We start from the raw sequence: 16,221 nt of genomic DNA, 5'->3' as shown, positions 1-16,221 counted from the left end.
GCCAGTCTCTGGCTGGCTCAGCTACTCTTGATTCCACCTCCTCTGACCCAAGAAAGGAACCTTTTTTTATTTGATGACTCCCCCTCCTGTCTGTCTGTCTGCCTGCCTGCCTGCCTGTCTGTCTGTCTGTCTGTCTGTCTGTCTCTCTCTCTAACACACACACAAACACACATCCCTGGATCAGGTGGTGCTTGGCATGGCATAGAGGAGCTCCCGACCAGCCCTGCTCAGAGTGTGCTGCAGAAAGATGGAATTGGGGGGGAGAGAAACACCCACACACCCACCCAGACACACATGTTCCAAGCCGAGTCACCAGTTGCTTCTGTTCTGCTGGCTGCACGGTGCCACTGCAACTGCGTAGAGGCTTGCGGGGGGGGGGGACCTTCAGTTCGGCTGGAAGAGGAGGCAGCAAGCAGTGGGAGAGGGAGAGAGATTGGAGCTCCTGGCCTGTGCATTCGGAAGCCCCATGCTGCCCCCTCAGCGGGCAGAGCCTGGCGCTGCCTGAACGCCCCACGTTTCCAGCATGCAGCTGGAAGAAGAGAGAAAGCTGCGTATTGAACAGGCGCTGGCGTGGCTGAGGAGAGAACTGGTAAGGCAAAGCCCACCTCCCTTTGTGCAGGTCCTTCCCAGGCAGAGAGGGGTAAGGCTCCCTGGGCGCTCGCAAGAGCAGTCAGGCAGGCAGGAGTTCAGCAGGTGAAGCTTTTCAGAGCTGCTGGAATGCAAAAGGCTTCATTCGCAATATTTGTGCCAGTCATCAAATGTTGAAAAGTGGGGTGAGGGAGCTGCCAGGTATCCACAGAGCAAACCTTCTATTTCAGCTCTTGAGCTTCTCCAGCTGGCATAGAAGTTTGACCCTCCTATTCTATGCTGTTTGCAGAGCCACAGGTACCCTCCTAAGTGATTCCTTGCATTTGCATTCCAACCTTTTCTGCGAGATGCTTTGTGCAACATAAAGATCTCATTTGATCCACACGGCAACCCTGCGCAGCAGGTTAGACCTTGAGATGGCAGAAGAAGAAGAAGAGTTTGGATTTGATATCCCGCCTTTCACTCCCCTTCAGGAGTCTCAAAGCGGCTAACATTCTCCTTTCCCTTCCTCCCCCACAACAGACACCCTGTGAGGCGAGTGGGGCTGAGAGACTTCAGAGAAGTGTGACTAGCCCAAGGTCACCCAGCAGCTGCATGTGGAGGAGCAGAGACACGAACCCGGTTCCCCAGATTACGAGACTACTGCTCTTAACCACTACACCACACTGGCTCTCTCTTGCTCTTGCTTCTCTAGGAAGGGAGTTCCCAATCCTGGGAGCAGCCACGAAGAAGGCCCTGTCCTCTAGGGCAGCTGGATGAAAGCCAGCTGGCTAGTCCTGAATTTTAACTGAGCAGTGACAGCGTTCTTCACATGCCAGCTTATTCTTCCCAGGGAGATCTGCAGGCACTTGTTCTTTCCATTTTCCTTTCTTCCATTTTCCAAGATGAGCAGTTGGCGCTCCCCACTCCGAAAGCCTGGCAATCTTTAAAAGGTGGGCACATTGCTTACCACTGCTGCAACCAGCTTTCCTGCTTCCCAGAAGTGCCACATTGTCAAATGCTGCCGCTGCTGCTCTGTGGGTGGTAGGCAAACAGCACATAATTCCCTTGATTTTTAAACAAAACAGCATAGTGTGCCACCAACTTGGGTGGCTTTTAAAAGAGCATTTGAAAACCCATTGAGGATCAAGCTGTGAATGGCTACTGTGATGGCTAGTACCGACCCCTACTGCCAGAAGAAGCCTGCCTCTAAATGCCATTTTCTGGAAACTGCAGAAAGGGAGAGTGACCTTCTTTCTGTGGTCCTTAAAGGTAAATGGAGCCCTGACCATTAGGTCCAATTGCGGACGACTCTGGGGTTGCAGCGCTCATCTCGCTTTAACTGGCCGAGGGAGCCGGTGTACAGCTTCCAGGTCATGTGGCCAGCATGACTAAGCCACTTCTGGTGAACCAGAGCAGTGCACGGAAACGCTGTTCACCTTCCTGCCAGAGCGGTACCTATTTATCTACTTGCACTTTGACGTGCTTTCGAACTGCTAAGTTGGCAGGAGCAGGGACTGGGCAATGGGAGCTCACCCCGTCGCCGGGATTCGAACTGCTGACCTTCTGACTGGCAAGTCCTAGGCTCTGTGGTCCCACCTGTAGCCCCTTAGACAGGTGCAATAGAATAATGTATCTTTTCAGTTGTGGCTCCCTCGCCCCAGGGAGGCACGCCTGGAGCCACCATTATTTTTAGGCAACAGATGAAGACTTTCTCTTCGCCAGGGGTTTTGGCACTTAATTTGGAAGAAAGAGGCATGAAACAAAAATGAACGTCTTACAAATGGAAAGAGAAAGAAAGGAGGAACTGGGAAGGGGGAAGAGAAAATAGCCAGAAAAATCACAAATTCTGGAAGCTGGCAAAAAAATGTGATTTACACCCATGAGGGCAAATGCACCCAGAGTGCTTGTTTCCCAGGCAGCAGACAGACTGAGTGTCTCTTTCTTGCTCAGCTGAGATGGAAAGGGTAAAGTTTCACTCCTTCCTCCTTAGTATTCATAGCTTTGCACAGCAGACCGAACACCCAGAGACTAACGCTGATCAAGGTGACTCAAAGGTCGAGACAGGATGATGAGCCGGATGGTGGGAGGAGGTGAATATCAGTGTGTTTCTGCTGTAAGCTCATTGGCACAGGGCTGATTTGTTTCTGAAACGGGAAGTGTCAGGACTTGGGCATGACAGGCAGCCATGTCTCCGACGATTTGGCCAATGCTGACATCACTCAGCAGGGAGGGAAAGTCACTTTGTGCATGCTCAATGACACCCTGCTGTAAGGTTACGTCACATTTCCAGGGCCTTGAAAGCACATTATCAATCTTAACACAGCCCTCAAATTATATCCAGTATGTGCCCCTTTAGAGAGAGCAATATTGTCCACACTTTCTTTGAAGAAGGGAGACATTTGTCATTTCAGCTGCTGCCAAAATTGTCTTGGGGTTTGGCAGGAGGCAGCGTGGCAACAAAAGATGCCATTCGGAATGGAACCTTTTCTGATCTTCTCTGAAATCTTGTTCGTTTAAACTTATCTTCGCCTTGCTATTCTGCTCACAATGAGCATTCATAGTTGCTTATAACAATATCACAGTTCACAAATAATACCCAGGCGGTAGCAAACTAATCTCCCAAGAACCTCCAAAACAAAACAAAAAAACTCACTGAGAAAGTAGGAAGGAGGGGTGAAGCTGACCTCTCAGGGGAGGGAGAGAATTCCAGAGCCCAGACACAATGGCAGACCCTCCAAATGTCCCTATTTTCCAGGGACATCCCTGATATAGAGAAGCCGTCCCTGTTTCAGATTTGATCCCAGAATGTCCCCACTCCATGTGGGGCTGCCCTTGAGACTGACCCAGAAACTCCAGCGGGTGCAGAATGCCGCGGCGAGACTCCTTACGGGGTCCTCACTACCGGATCACATTCATACCAACTGCACTGGCTCCCGGTGGAGTACAGGATCAGGTTCAAGGTGCTGGTTTTGACCTTTAAAGCCCTTCATGGCCTAGGACCCTCGTACCTACGGGACCGCCTCTCCTGGTATGTCCCACAGAGGACCTTATGGTCTGCAAATAAAAACATCTTGGAGATCCCGGGCCACAGAGAGGTTAGGCTGGCTTCAACCAGAGCCAGGGCCTTTTTGGCCGTGGCCCCAATCTGGTGGAACGCTCTGTCACAAGAGACCAGGGCCCTGCGGGACTTGACATCTTTCCGCAGGGCCTGCAAGACGGTTCCACCAGGCCTTTGACCAAAGCACAGTCTGATCCCCCCTTTGGTAATCCTCACAGAACTCTAGCCCAGTGGTTGCCATTAATTTGATTTTGAATTGATTTTAAAATGAATTGATTTTAGAATGCTGTGTTATTTTTATTGTTGTTAGCCGTTCTAAGCCCGGCTTCAGCTGGGGAGGGTGGGATATAAATTTAAAAATTATTATTATTATTATTATTATTATTATTATTATTATTATTATTATTTTCCTTAGGACGTCCCTATTTTCATTGGAGAAATGTTGGAGGCTATGAAGTTAGCCGACCCCCAAGCCGTCTGAAGGCAACCCTGTATAGGGAAGGTTTTTTTTTTTTAATGTTTAATGTTTTGTTATGTTTTTTCTATATGTTGGAAGCTACCCGGAGTGGCTGGGGCAACCCGGTAAGATGTGTGGGGTATAAATAGTAAAATTATCATTATGGAATTGCATGTCCCTATTTTCATCGGGAAAACGTTGGAGGGTTTGCAATGGTGAAGAATGTCTGGCAAACATTCGAACCTTCCTAATCTTGAAAGGAGATAAGATGCAGAGTGCAGGCAGGATCATAAGGTACTGGAAAAGATACTTAGCCCTCAAGCGCTTTCCTAACTCCAGTTTATTAGTGATTTGATTTAATTGATATTCCACCTTTCCTCTAAGGAGTTCAGGCGGCATGCAAACACGGTTCTCCTCTCCCATTTTTTATTCTCACAACCACCCTTTGAGGTAGGTTAGGCTGAGGCAATGGCTGGTCCAAGCTCACCCAGAGAACTTCCTGGCTGAGTGGTGATTTGAACCCTGGTTTTCCAGGTCCTCATCTGGGACTCTAACTACTACACCACACTGCCTCTCCACTTTACCTCAGCACACTCCAGCAGTACTCCTCTAAGGTATATCGGAAAGGAAGTCACCTGCTCTACTGTAAAAATGGCCATCAATCCCATGCCTAAATCCTCCAGTGTCATCAGCTACGGTTTTAACACTGGCAAGTCAAGAAACTCATTAACCAGAGAGTCAAACTTGTTCCAATGTGATGTAACAGGTATCTTTGCATTTAAGATGCAGGACGGTTATTATTTTAATGCAAATTGCCTTAGCTCTGGGATGAGGAGCACAGATCACAGGGAACTTCCTCCCAACGCAAAATGAGCACCACAGGGAAAAGTTTCCTCAGAGCTGCAGCGGGAGGGAAGGGTTGAATCCTCCCTTCCATGCCTGCTGTGATGCTGATAAAAACTTACTTCACCCTCTGATGCTATTTGCATTTTTGAAACCTAGGGCCATCTTTACCCATGGGTGCAAGAGGTGCGGGCGCCGAATTCTGGGGGGCGCCAGGCACCCGCCGCTGAAGCCACCTAAGCTCTTAACTATCTACCTGTTATGAAATAATAAATAATTTTGATCAAGCTAGAAAAACAAAATACATATATACCTAGGTATTACCGAAATGTATACCTATTGTTTCACTAAAGGACTTTCGACTTTGTGCACTTATTTAGCAAAGATGTGCTGCGCCAGCGGTGGCGCTTGTCATTCACAATGGCAGCGCTTGTCAGACTCAACGACGGCGCTTGTCATTCTCAATGGCGCTGGGGCTAAACTAAATTTGGGGGGTGGGTCTTTGCACCCCAGAGGCACATATGCTAAAGACTCACCTGTTGAAACTAGTCCAGTTAAATGCAAAGATGCATTTAACATTGCACCAAGATTGTTCCTGAGACCTAAGAGAACATTAAGCATTCCCACATAGGGCTTCCCAGTAACTCTGTAGTGTGGACCACTCTTACGATCTTCAATTTTTTTTTAAAATAATATTTTTATTAATTTTCATCAAGAACAATAGATAAACATTTCAACTTAACAAATTTTCTCGTTTTTGTACTTCCATCAGCCTTTCTGACAATCATCCGAATTAAACTTTTTAGTTACACATTTCCTAAATTTTCTATTGCCTTTTATCATGCCCTTCCACACCTGTTTTTCTTTCTTACAATATTTCTTAAGTTTTTACAGAGCTTCTTTAAATGCCACTAACGTTATTTCATTGTCACTTATACCTCCCCAATACTCGACTAATTTTCCCCAGTCCTCGATAAACTTTTGATCTCGTAGATATCTGATCTTCCCTGTCATTTTATCAAGTTCTGCATAGTCCATCAGCTTCATTCTCCACTCCTCCAAAGTAGGTACTTGTTCCTGTTTCCATCTCTGGGCCAATAATATTCTTGCCGCTGTTACTGCATATTGGAAAAGTTTACAATCCTTTCTGTTTATTTCATTTCCTGTGATTCCTAGAAGAAAGGCCTCTGGTTTCTTAGCAAATGTATATTTCAACATTTTTTTCAATTCATTGTTCTGTATATCAATTCCCAGAAGCTCTTCACTTTCTTACATTCCCACCACATATGGTAAAAAGTGCCATCATTTTCTTTACATTTCCAACATTTCTTACATGTTTTATACATTTTTGCAAGTTTTACCGGTGTAATATACCATCTGTAATTCATTTTCATAACATTTTCCTTTAACGCAGTACATGCGGTAAATTTAATATTTTCATTCCATAGTTTAATCCAATCTTTAAATTGTATATTATATCCAAAATCTCTGGCCCATTGTATCATAACAGATTTAACTTCTTCATCTTTTGTATGCCATTCCAACAATATCTTATACATTTTAGATAAAATCTTATATTCATTATTTATTATTTCTGTTTGAAATTTTGAATCTTTCTCTGTATATCCATATTCCTTAAGATCCTTTTTAAACATTTCATTTATTTGAAAATAATGCAACCAATCATATACATACTCTTTTACTTCTTCATAGGGTTTCATTTTCCATTTCCCCCCTTCCTTAACGATCAGATTTCCATATGTAATCCAATTCCTTCTCATATTGATTTTCTTAACACTCATAACCTCTAATGGAGATAACCAGTGCGGAGTTTTTGGTTCAAGTAGGCTTTTATACCTATCCCATATTTCTATCAAAGATCTTTGGAAAATGTGGTTCTCAAAACCTTTATGGATTTTCTTTTTTTCAAGCCATAAATAGGCGTGCCACCCAAATCTGTTATCAAATCCTTCTATGTCTAGCAACTCTGCATTTTCTAATTTTACCCATTCCTTTAACCAACAGAGACATGAAGCTTCATAATATAATTTCAAGTCTGGCAGGGCGAAGCCTCCTCTTTCTTTAGCATCTGTTAATAACTTAAATTGAATTCTTGGCTTCTTACCCTGCCAGATATACCTTGAAATTACTCTTTGCCATTCTTTAAAGGTCACCGTTCCTTTGATTATTGGAATTGTCTGAAACAAAAATAACAATTTTGGCAACACGCTCATCTTTATCGATGAAATCCTTCCCCACAGCGATAGCGTCATTCGTCCCCACACCTCCAGATCTTTCTTTCATTCCACACTGGTACATAATTATTCTGATACAAATCAATATTCTTTGGGGTTATCCAGATACCCAAATATTTCACCTTCTTCACCACTTCTATACCTATTTGTTGTTGCTTTATTCCTATCGTATCTTGATCCATGTTCTTAGCAATTATTTTAGTCTTTTCCTTATTCAGTATAAATCCTGCCACTTGACCAAATCTTTCCACCTCTATAAGTATGTTTTTAACACTTTCCAAAGGTTCTTCCACCGTTAAGACCAGATCATCGGCAAAGGCTTTAACCTTATATTCATTCCGGCCTACCCCAACCCCTTTTATTACCTCATTTTCCCTTATAGATTTTAGAAAGACTTCCAGGACCATGATGAATAACAGTGGCGAAAGTGGACACCCTTGTCGTGTACCCTTGGTTATCCCTATTTCTTCCGTAATCACATTGTTAACAATTAACTTAGCTTTCTGTTCAGTATATATTGCCTTTATTCCATTGAGGAATTCTTTCCCCACCTCCTTATGCTCTAAATTTTTTAACATAAAATCCCACGATCTTCAAATTTTAGATGGGGGACTGAGAAAATGTAGTTTCACTTTGACCATGTGTGGCCCAATCCTTTGCCTGTTTACTCAGAAGGAAACCCTGCAATGTTCCACAGGGCTTACTGCCAAGTACACATGCAAAGAGCTGCAGGTAAGATGTGACTGGGAGACCTCCTGCCAAACACTTGTCGAAGCTACCATGCTACAGAGTCGCTCAAATAGTTCTCCCTTTCTCGCTTGTTTCCTCTTCTAGTTAGAAATGCAACTCCAGGACCAAGAGCTGCTGGAGAAGTTGTTGCAGCTGCACAGTACCTTACGGGAGCTGAAAGCAGAGTGTGCAGACTGGGAGAGCTCCGATCCCAACAGGGATGTGTTTGGGGCCAGAGCCCGTTCGTGTTCAGAGGACATGGGAGCCCCAGTCCTGTCAAGAAGGTCCTTCAAACTCGGAGCGAACAGAAGAAACTCCCTCCCATGACAAATTGAGGGTGGATGCAAGGGCAGGGGGTCATCGGTCAGTGCAAACAGCTTCTTTGGCATTCCAGTGACTGTGTTGGGGCATTCAGAGGTGGAGAACATTGTGTTAGTTTTCCTGATCATAATGCTAGAGCTTATGTCCTGTTTTCTGATGTTCCTGCAACACCTGGTGGCATTATGAAAAGGTGGCTTCTTGACCTATATAGGACCAGCATCTCGCACTAAATTTCATTCACACCAGTGGAACAACAAGGAACGTTACAGGGCAACTTTGCTACCCTCCCACTCTTTCTGCCCTTGCATTCGTCTGTTCCTTTGTGAAAACAGCAGGAAAGAACTATGTGCTGGAATACTGCCCCAAATTTCATCACTTTAATCCTGAAATTTACTGGGCTAAGGATGCTGCAAATTGACTTTTTTTCTGCAATCACATAACATGAAAATGAACACTAAACATGTACTACATGCTGTTCGTTTTACCAGATGTGGCTTCTATGTTGTATGAAAGCTCAAATATAATGCAGAAATTAACTGCAGTTAAGGAAACATCGGGGAAACAGAATAAACTGCAGCTTGTGTGTGCCAGCTCAACCCTCAAATATGAAAGAGGGGGAAAATCAAAATATAATTCTGTGACCAGGAAGCATAATATATTATTATTCAAATCAAGTGTTTGCATAATTAAGATATGTGTGCTTGCATTATGTCATGATTCTGCAGTCATGACTTGGCTTTACAAATGATTCATCTTTGCATTTTTTTGCAGGGTGGCAGGAGGTGGGAGATGATGCCATTGCAGGCAGATGGAGGAAATCCTAAACTGTTTCATCATCATCCCCACCAGCAATGGCATCAACATTGATAGTTATATAGTGCCAAAAATTACTGGGTCTATACAGTTACATTTTTTAAAAAAAATATAATTCATTGCCTCTGTAAACAAGTATTTTTTTTCAATCTTCAAATCCAGATATTACAAGTTCATTAATAAATTACAAATTCATTAATAAATTAATAATAAATTACAAGTTCATTAATAAATTAATAATAAATTACAAGTTCATTAATAAATTAATAAATGTCAGTAATGGTTTTTCTCTAATTAAACAAGTTAATTTTGCCAATGAAGCCATGTCCAATAGTTTTACCAGCCATTCCTCTAGGCTGTATCTTTCCATCTTTGTGCGTAGAGCAATCTCACTGCTGCAATCATAAATTGGAGTAATCTCCCATCATCCTTTTCCAGTTGTGTATCCATTAACCCTGAAAGAAAGAGTTCTGGCTTCAATTGAATATTAACTTTTAAAATCTGCTGTATCAATGACTGTACATGTATCCAATATTTTTTAGCCTTTTCACATGTCTGCCAAGCATTATAAAATATCCCTTCGTGTTCTTGGCATTTCCAGCAAACATTTGAAAAACCTTTATACATTCTGAATAGTTTCTCAGGTTGGATCTTAATGAGTGAATACTATAGTTAGCTGCAAGACAGAGAACCCAAAGTATTTTTTATCTTCCTTTAATCTTGTCCAGATGACAAGACACTCCCCCCCCCCCTCCGTTGTGGGCCAAAGGAAAGCAGCGCAATAGGTTTGGCAACAGCTTGGCTGCAGGAGTTGCTGGAAGGGGGCACACAAGGCACCCTCCAACCACCTTAGGGACTGAGCCTGGATAGCTCAGTTGGTTAGACCATGGTGCTGATAACACCAAGGTTGCAGGTTCGATCCCTGTATGGGCCAGCTGCATATTCCTGCATTTTGCAGGGGGTTGGACTAGATGATCCTCAGGGTCCCTTCCAACTCTACAGTTCTATGATTCTGACTCCATTCTGGATTTCTGTAGGGTTTACTCCTTAGTGTTTTCTTCTTCCAAAGAGGTCCCGCAAGGCAGCAGAGATTTAGGATCAGAGTTTTCCTTCTCCTAGAAGGGCTGCCATGCCAGGTTGATGAGCCCCATCTGCCCCTTAATAGTGTATTACCGGTAGATAGATTTAGACTAGGCTATCCACAGATCTAGTGATGTATGGAAGTGAGAGCTGGACTATAAAGAAGGCTGATCACCTAAGAATTGATGCTTTTGAATTCTAGTGTTGGAGGAGACTCTTGAGAATCCCATGGACTGCAAGAAGATCAAACCTCTCCATTCTTCTTAAGGAAATCAGCCCTGAGTGCTCCCTGGAAGGACAGATCCTGAAGCTGAGGCTCCAGTACTTTGGCCACCTCATGAGAAGAGAAGACTCCCTGGAAAAGACCCTGATGTTGGGAAAGATGGAGGGCTCAAGGAGAAGGGGATGACAGAGGACGAGATGGTGGGACAGTGTTCTCGAAGCTACCAGCATGAGTTTGACCAAACTGCGGGAGGCAGTGGAAGACAGGAGTGCCTGGCGTGCTCTGGTCCAGGGGGTCACGAAGAGTCGGCCACGACTAAACATCAACAACATTCACAGATCATTCTGCTCTATTAGTTGTTCTGCTATGCTTCTCCAATGTTGCTGCATTTTTGCTCTCTGGAGGGGCACCCCTGCGCTACAGCACAATGAAAGCAAGACAAAAATAAATCAACCTGGAACATTTGAAGAACAGAAAGTTACAGGATTTCAGTGGGATGCTACGGGGCATGCATCAGCTGAAAACACAGCAGTTTCTCTGCGCCGAAACTTTCTGAGTCTAAACAGTGTTGAAAGCAGGGTTGTGTATAACTGCCCTGATCCCATCAGAACAAATGCACAATAAAAGGGACACCTGGAGGAACCCTATCTGTTGTGGTGGTAGGGAACACACACATAAAACTGGGTATCAGACGGACGGGACAGAATCACTCCATCCTGAAACATTTTGTTGTAGATCCTACATTTGGCTTCTAAATCCAAAACCATAACAGCAGAAATGTTTATAGAAGGAAAGGTACTGATGTTGCTGAACCCCCCAACTTCCATCAGCCACAGCAAGCATGGCCAATGACCAGGGATGATGGGAGTTGTAGTTCAGCAATATTGGGAGTAGGAGGGCAAATGCCCTGCACGTCTGCTGCGCCCCAACAGCTTCCAAACATCTCTTGGGGCTGCCTGTCACAAAGGTCCACCACTACTACTGAGCATTGCTCACCAACAGGGGCATACCATGGGTTGCTGGTGCCTGGCGCAGGGCAAATGTTGCACCCCCCGGTGGACTGGGCATCTGGGGGTGGGGGCCGTGCAGGGAGCCTGCACAGTGGGTGAATGGAGCCCACCTCCAATAGGCTCCTCACCAGCTGCTTCCATTCATCTACCTGCTCACTATACTAACCCACCCGCTGCTGCGCCTCCACTGCCAGGGCTCTGTGCCTGTCGTGGGGGTGCCTGATTGTACCCCTTTAAAATGTGTGCCAGGGGTCATGGCCCCGCTGCTATTCCTTTATCTAACCAGTAACAAAAAGAAAGGTCCATATTTGTCAGTTGAAAATCCTTGTTACCAACAGTGGAGAACTGTAGAAGAACTACACAACTTTTAGAAGAGCTCTGAAGGCAGCCCTGTACCTGGAAGTTTTTAATGTTTCGTGTTTTACTATGTTTTATATGTGCTGATCGCCGAAGAATTGATGCTTTTGAATTATGGTGCTGGAGGAGACTCTTGAGAGTCCCACGGACTGCAAGAAGATCAAACCTATCCATTCTTCTTAAGGAAATCAGCCCTGAGTGCTCACTGGAAGGACAGACCGTGAAGCTGAGGCTCCAATACTTTGGCCACCTCATGAGAAGAGAAGACTCCCTGGAAAAGACCCTGATGTTGGGAAAGATGGAGGGCACAAGGAGAAGGGGACGACAGAGGACGAGATGGTGGGACAGTGTTCTCGAAGCTACAAACATGAGTTTGACCAAACTGCAGGAGGCAGTGGAAGACAGGAGTGCCTGGCGTGCTCTGGTCCAGGGGGTCACGAAGAGTCGGAAACAACTAAACAACAACAAAAGCCGTCCAGAGTGGCTGGGGAAACCCAGCCAGGTGGGCAGGGTGTAAATAAAATAACAGTAATAGTAATATCCCCCACACCTGGCTGGGTTTCCCAAGCCGCCACTATTTCTTCTTCTTCTTCTTCTTCTTCTTCTTCTTCTTCTTCTTCTTCTTCTTCTTCTCTCCAGTACTGTCTTTGAACAGCAATTTTGGATCACAACTAGGATGGTCCTCAGTATCATTTTGCAAAGGTATTTTTTTATTTATTTGCAGAAAATGGATATTTTGATACTATGCTATACTACACTGAAATGTTTAGATGTTTCTTTGATGGTCTTTGAATCTTCCTGCTATGCTTGCCATCCTCTCTTGCCACACCAGTGTGGCGCATCACACCCTTTGAGAACCACTCCTCTAACCACAACACTTCTCTCTCTCTTTCTCCCCATTCTAATTTGCTGGAGAGCAGCCCAGGCAGAGGCCTGTTTTATAAAACCCTCAACAATAGTTTTATTGCTTGCTGACCGCCCTCTCTTCACAAACAGGCAGCCGCCACCTCTAGAAGCTTTCCAACCCCTCCTCTGGGAATCTGCTCATACTGCAAGCTCTGGGAGTAAATAAACAGGCTGGTGTTATTTTGGAAACTTGCCAAGATCGGGGCGCAGGGGAGGGGGGGGAGAGAGAGAACGCAAACTCTCCTCAGCAAAGCACATAAAGCACATGGTTCTGAGGGATTTTACAAGCAACCAGGGTGCTGTTTTCAGCCCTCCTGAGCACACCAGGATTTCCCTTGTTGCTAGGCAGCGGTCTCTTCCAGCTGCTCTGAAACCTGAAATTACAGAGGCAGTGGCAAGTCATCATTTAGCTGGGGACGTTAAGATGCCACGTACGGTCCCTGAAGACAGGTGGCACTTTCTGCACTTATATTTTGCAATATGCCACTGACACAGTAATAAGCACATTAGTGACGGATTTATGTTGATCTGTCGGCACATTATTCTGCTCTGTTGCTTGTTCTATGAGGCTTCCCCAATGTTACCACATTATTGCCATCTGGAGTAGAAACACAGAACTGAAGAAGAAGATGAAGATGAAGATGAAGATGAAGATGAAGAAGAAGAAGAAGAAGAAGAAGAAGAGGAGTTTGGATTTGATATCCCCCTTTATCACTACCCGAAGGAGTCTCAAAGCGGCTAACATTCTCCTTTCCCTTCCTCCCCCACAACAAACACTCTGTGAGGTGAGTGGGGCTGAGAGACTTCAAAGAAGTGTGACTAGCCCAGGGTCACCCAGCAGCTGCATGTGGAGGAGCGGAGACGCGAACCCGGTTCCCCAGATTACGAGTCTACTGCTCTTAACCACTACACCACACTGGCACCATACTGCAGAGCTGTTCATCTAGTCCAGGGGTAGGCAACCTAAGGCCCATGGGCCAGGTGTGGCCCAATCGCCTTCTCAATCCAGCCCACGGACAGTCCGGGAAGCAGCGTGTTTTTACATGAGTAGAATGTGTGCTATTATTTAAAACGCATGTCTGGATTATTTGTGGGGCATAGAATTCGTTCATCCCCCCCCCCAAAAAAAATAGTCCGGCCCACCACATGGTCTGAGGGACGGTGGACTGGCCCCTGCTGAAAAAGGTTGCTGACCCCTGAGCTAGTCCAACCCCCTGCGGTGCACTCTTTCAACACTACAGCGCAGCAAAGGCAAGCCAACAAACTCTGGGTTGTATTTAAAAGAGTGCTTTGGGAAAGCAGAACAACTTTGCCTTGCACAGCATAAGTTTCCTCCCATCTCCAACCTCCACATGCCCTTTAAATCTGTTTGCGAGCCTCTTCTTAACTTCTTTGCTGTAACTAATTCAGAGATACAACAGAATTAACTTCCCCCAGTAGAGACTGATTAGGACAGGCTTCCTCAACCTCAGCCCTCCAGATGTTTTGAGACTACAATTCCTGTTGAGTTGAATAGGATCCAAATTGCAGCAGTCTGATTGGTCCTAGAACAATAGGATCCAGAATGCAGCAGTCTGATTGGTCCTAGAACGATAGGATCCAGAATGCAGCAGTTTCATTGGTCCGCAGGAGCCACCCAATCCAACTCCAGGTGGAAGTGAATCCGCAACCTGATTGGCCTACAGGAGAATCCTGGAATTAGCCAATTATGTGGGGCCCATTTTGTAAATAATGTATATAAAGCAGACATTTCAGGAGAACTTCCATTCCCCCTCACTACTTTGAGCTGAATAAAGAGCATGAAATCCACACTCAGAGTATATTTCAATCATCCCTGACCACTGGTCCTGCTAGCTAGGGATCATGGGAGTTGTAGGCCAAAAACATCTGGAGGGCTGAGGTTGAGGAAGCCAGGATTAGGAGGCAAGACCTGGGTGGTGAATCATGCATCTTGTGCAGAGATGCAACGGGCACCTGAGGCTCATAGGAGATTTTATTTTAAAGTTATCCCTCATGGCACATTAAGATTATACTAGTGTATCCAGACACACAGTATGGAAATTACTGAGATAATCTTCTGTTTACGTCCTGCTAATATGGTATATAGCTCTTCTATGCTACAACTTTGCTTTCCCTGAAAATACAGCACCACCTGCTGTCCAGATGTGATTAGTTCACTTTCGCAGTGCCCTGGGTAGGGGACTGATGATCAAATTTATAGAGCACAGTTCTATAAAGACTATATGGGTGTCGCAGTTGAGCCCTGTCTGGACTCAGAAGTGCCAATTCTAATTAGGCCAGCCTGCAGCTAACTCATCAGACAATGAAGAGTTAGGAAAACTGCTTAACAATTATATGCACATGTCACATGCTGAACAAGGTAGTTCATTTAGCAGTTCATTTAGTGCGGCATTTATTTTTTTAAAAGTTACGAAAATAATGAAATATTAACACCCACCTTAAAATACACAAGGAAGCAGTCCAAATAAAACAATGCAGAATGGGCCTTTTCTGTGGTGACCCCTCGCTTGTGGAGTGTTCTCCCCAGGCAAGTTTGTTGGGTGCCTGTTAGTTATCTTTAAGACACCAGGTAAAAACCATTCCTCTTATCTCAGACCTTTGGTGAAATATTGGGAAATTTTTAATGTCCAATGTTTTACGTGCTATAAGCCCCCCAGAGTGGCTGGGGAAACCCAGCCAGATGGGCGGGGTATAAATAATAAAATTATTATTATTATCAATCATTTAAACTTTGGGGGGGGTACCATGGGCGTGGCCAAGAGGGGGGGCAACTGCCCCCCAAATCCTCTAAAGGTACTGAAAGACAAAAAATACTCAATTAACTGTGGTTCTGCCCCTCCCCCAACAAAAGCCTGCCCCCCGTAATGTCCTCTTTTGGGGGGGATTTTTACCTGTGATCTCCCCCCAAAAACAACTTTTTGGGTGATCTATGGGGGTGCAATACTTTTGTCATTACTATGTTATGTATTTTTGTGCTTTTATATTGTAAACCACCCTGTGATCTTCAGATGAAGGGCAGTATAGAAATTTTAATAATAATAATAATAATAATAATAATAGTAATAAACAACTATTCCAAGATGCAGCCACCTTAGGCCACTCCCACATGTGCTCATGTTGTTTGTTGTCTTTTAGTCGTGTCCGACTCTTTGTGACCCCCTGGACCAGAGCACGCCACGTCTTCCACTGCCTCCCGCAGTTTGGTCAAACACATGCTGGTAGCTTCGAGAACACTGTCCCACCATCTCGTCCTCCGTCATCCCCTTCTCCTTGTGCCCTCCATCTTTCCCAACATCAGGGTCTTTTCCAGGGAGTCTTCTCTTCTCATGAGGTGGCCAAAGTCTTGGAGCCTCAGCTTCAGGATCTGTCCTTCCAGTGAGCACTCAGGGCTGATTTCCTTCAGAATGGATAGGTTGGATCTTCTTGCAGTCCATGGGACTCTCAAGAGTCTCCTCCAGTGCCATAATTCAAAAGCATCAATTATTCAGCGATCAGCCTTCTTTATGGTCCAGCTCTCACTTCCATACATCACTACTGGGAAAACCATAGCTTTAACTATAGGGACCTTTGTCGGCAAG

At 44.9% G+C, this 16,221-nt stretch overlaps 1 protein-coding gene across 1 annotated transcript; it reads left to right on the top strand.

Moving 5' to 3' along the window:
- Window positions 1–183: 183 nt before the first annotated feature.
- On the top strand, window positions 184–8,847 carry LOC308480230 (uncharacterized protein C20orf202). Its single transcript, XM_081011689.1, has 2 exons — window positions 184–589; window positions 8,018–8,847. The coding sequence occupies exons 1-2, from the start codon at window positions 524–526 to the stop codon at window positions 8,237–8,239; spliced, it is 288 nt and encodes a 95-aa protein (XP_080867815.1). The 5' UTR covers window positions 184–523; the 3' UTR covers window positions 8,240–8,847.
- Window positions 8,848–16,221: the final 7,374 nt, after the last annotated feature.

This window comes from Podarcis pityusensis, assembly GCF_964106645.2.
Source record: "Podarcis pityusensis genome assembly, chromosome: 6".
NCBI lineage: Eukaryota > Metazoa > Chordata > Lepidosauria > Squamata > Lacertidae > Podarcis > Podarcis pityusensis.
The sequence above is the reverse complement of the archived record's forward strand: the minus strand, read 5'-3'. Positions and strand labels throughout refer to the sequence as shown.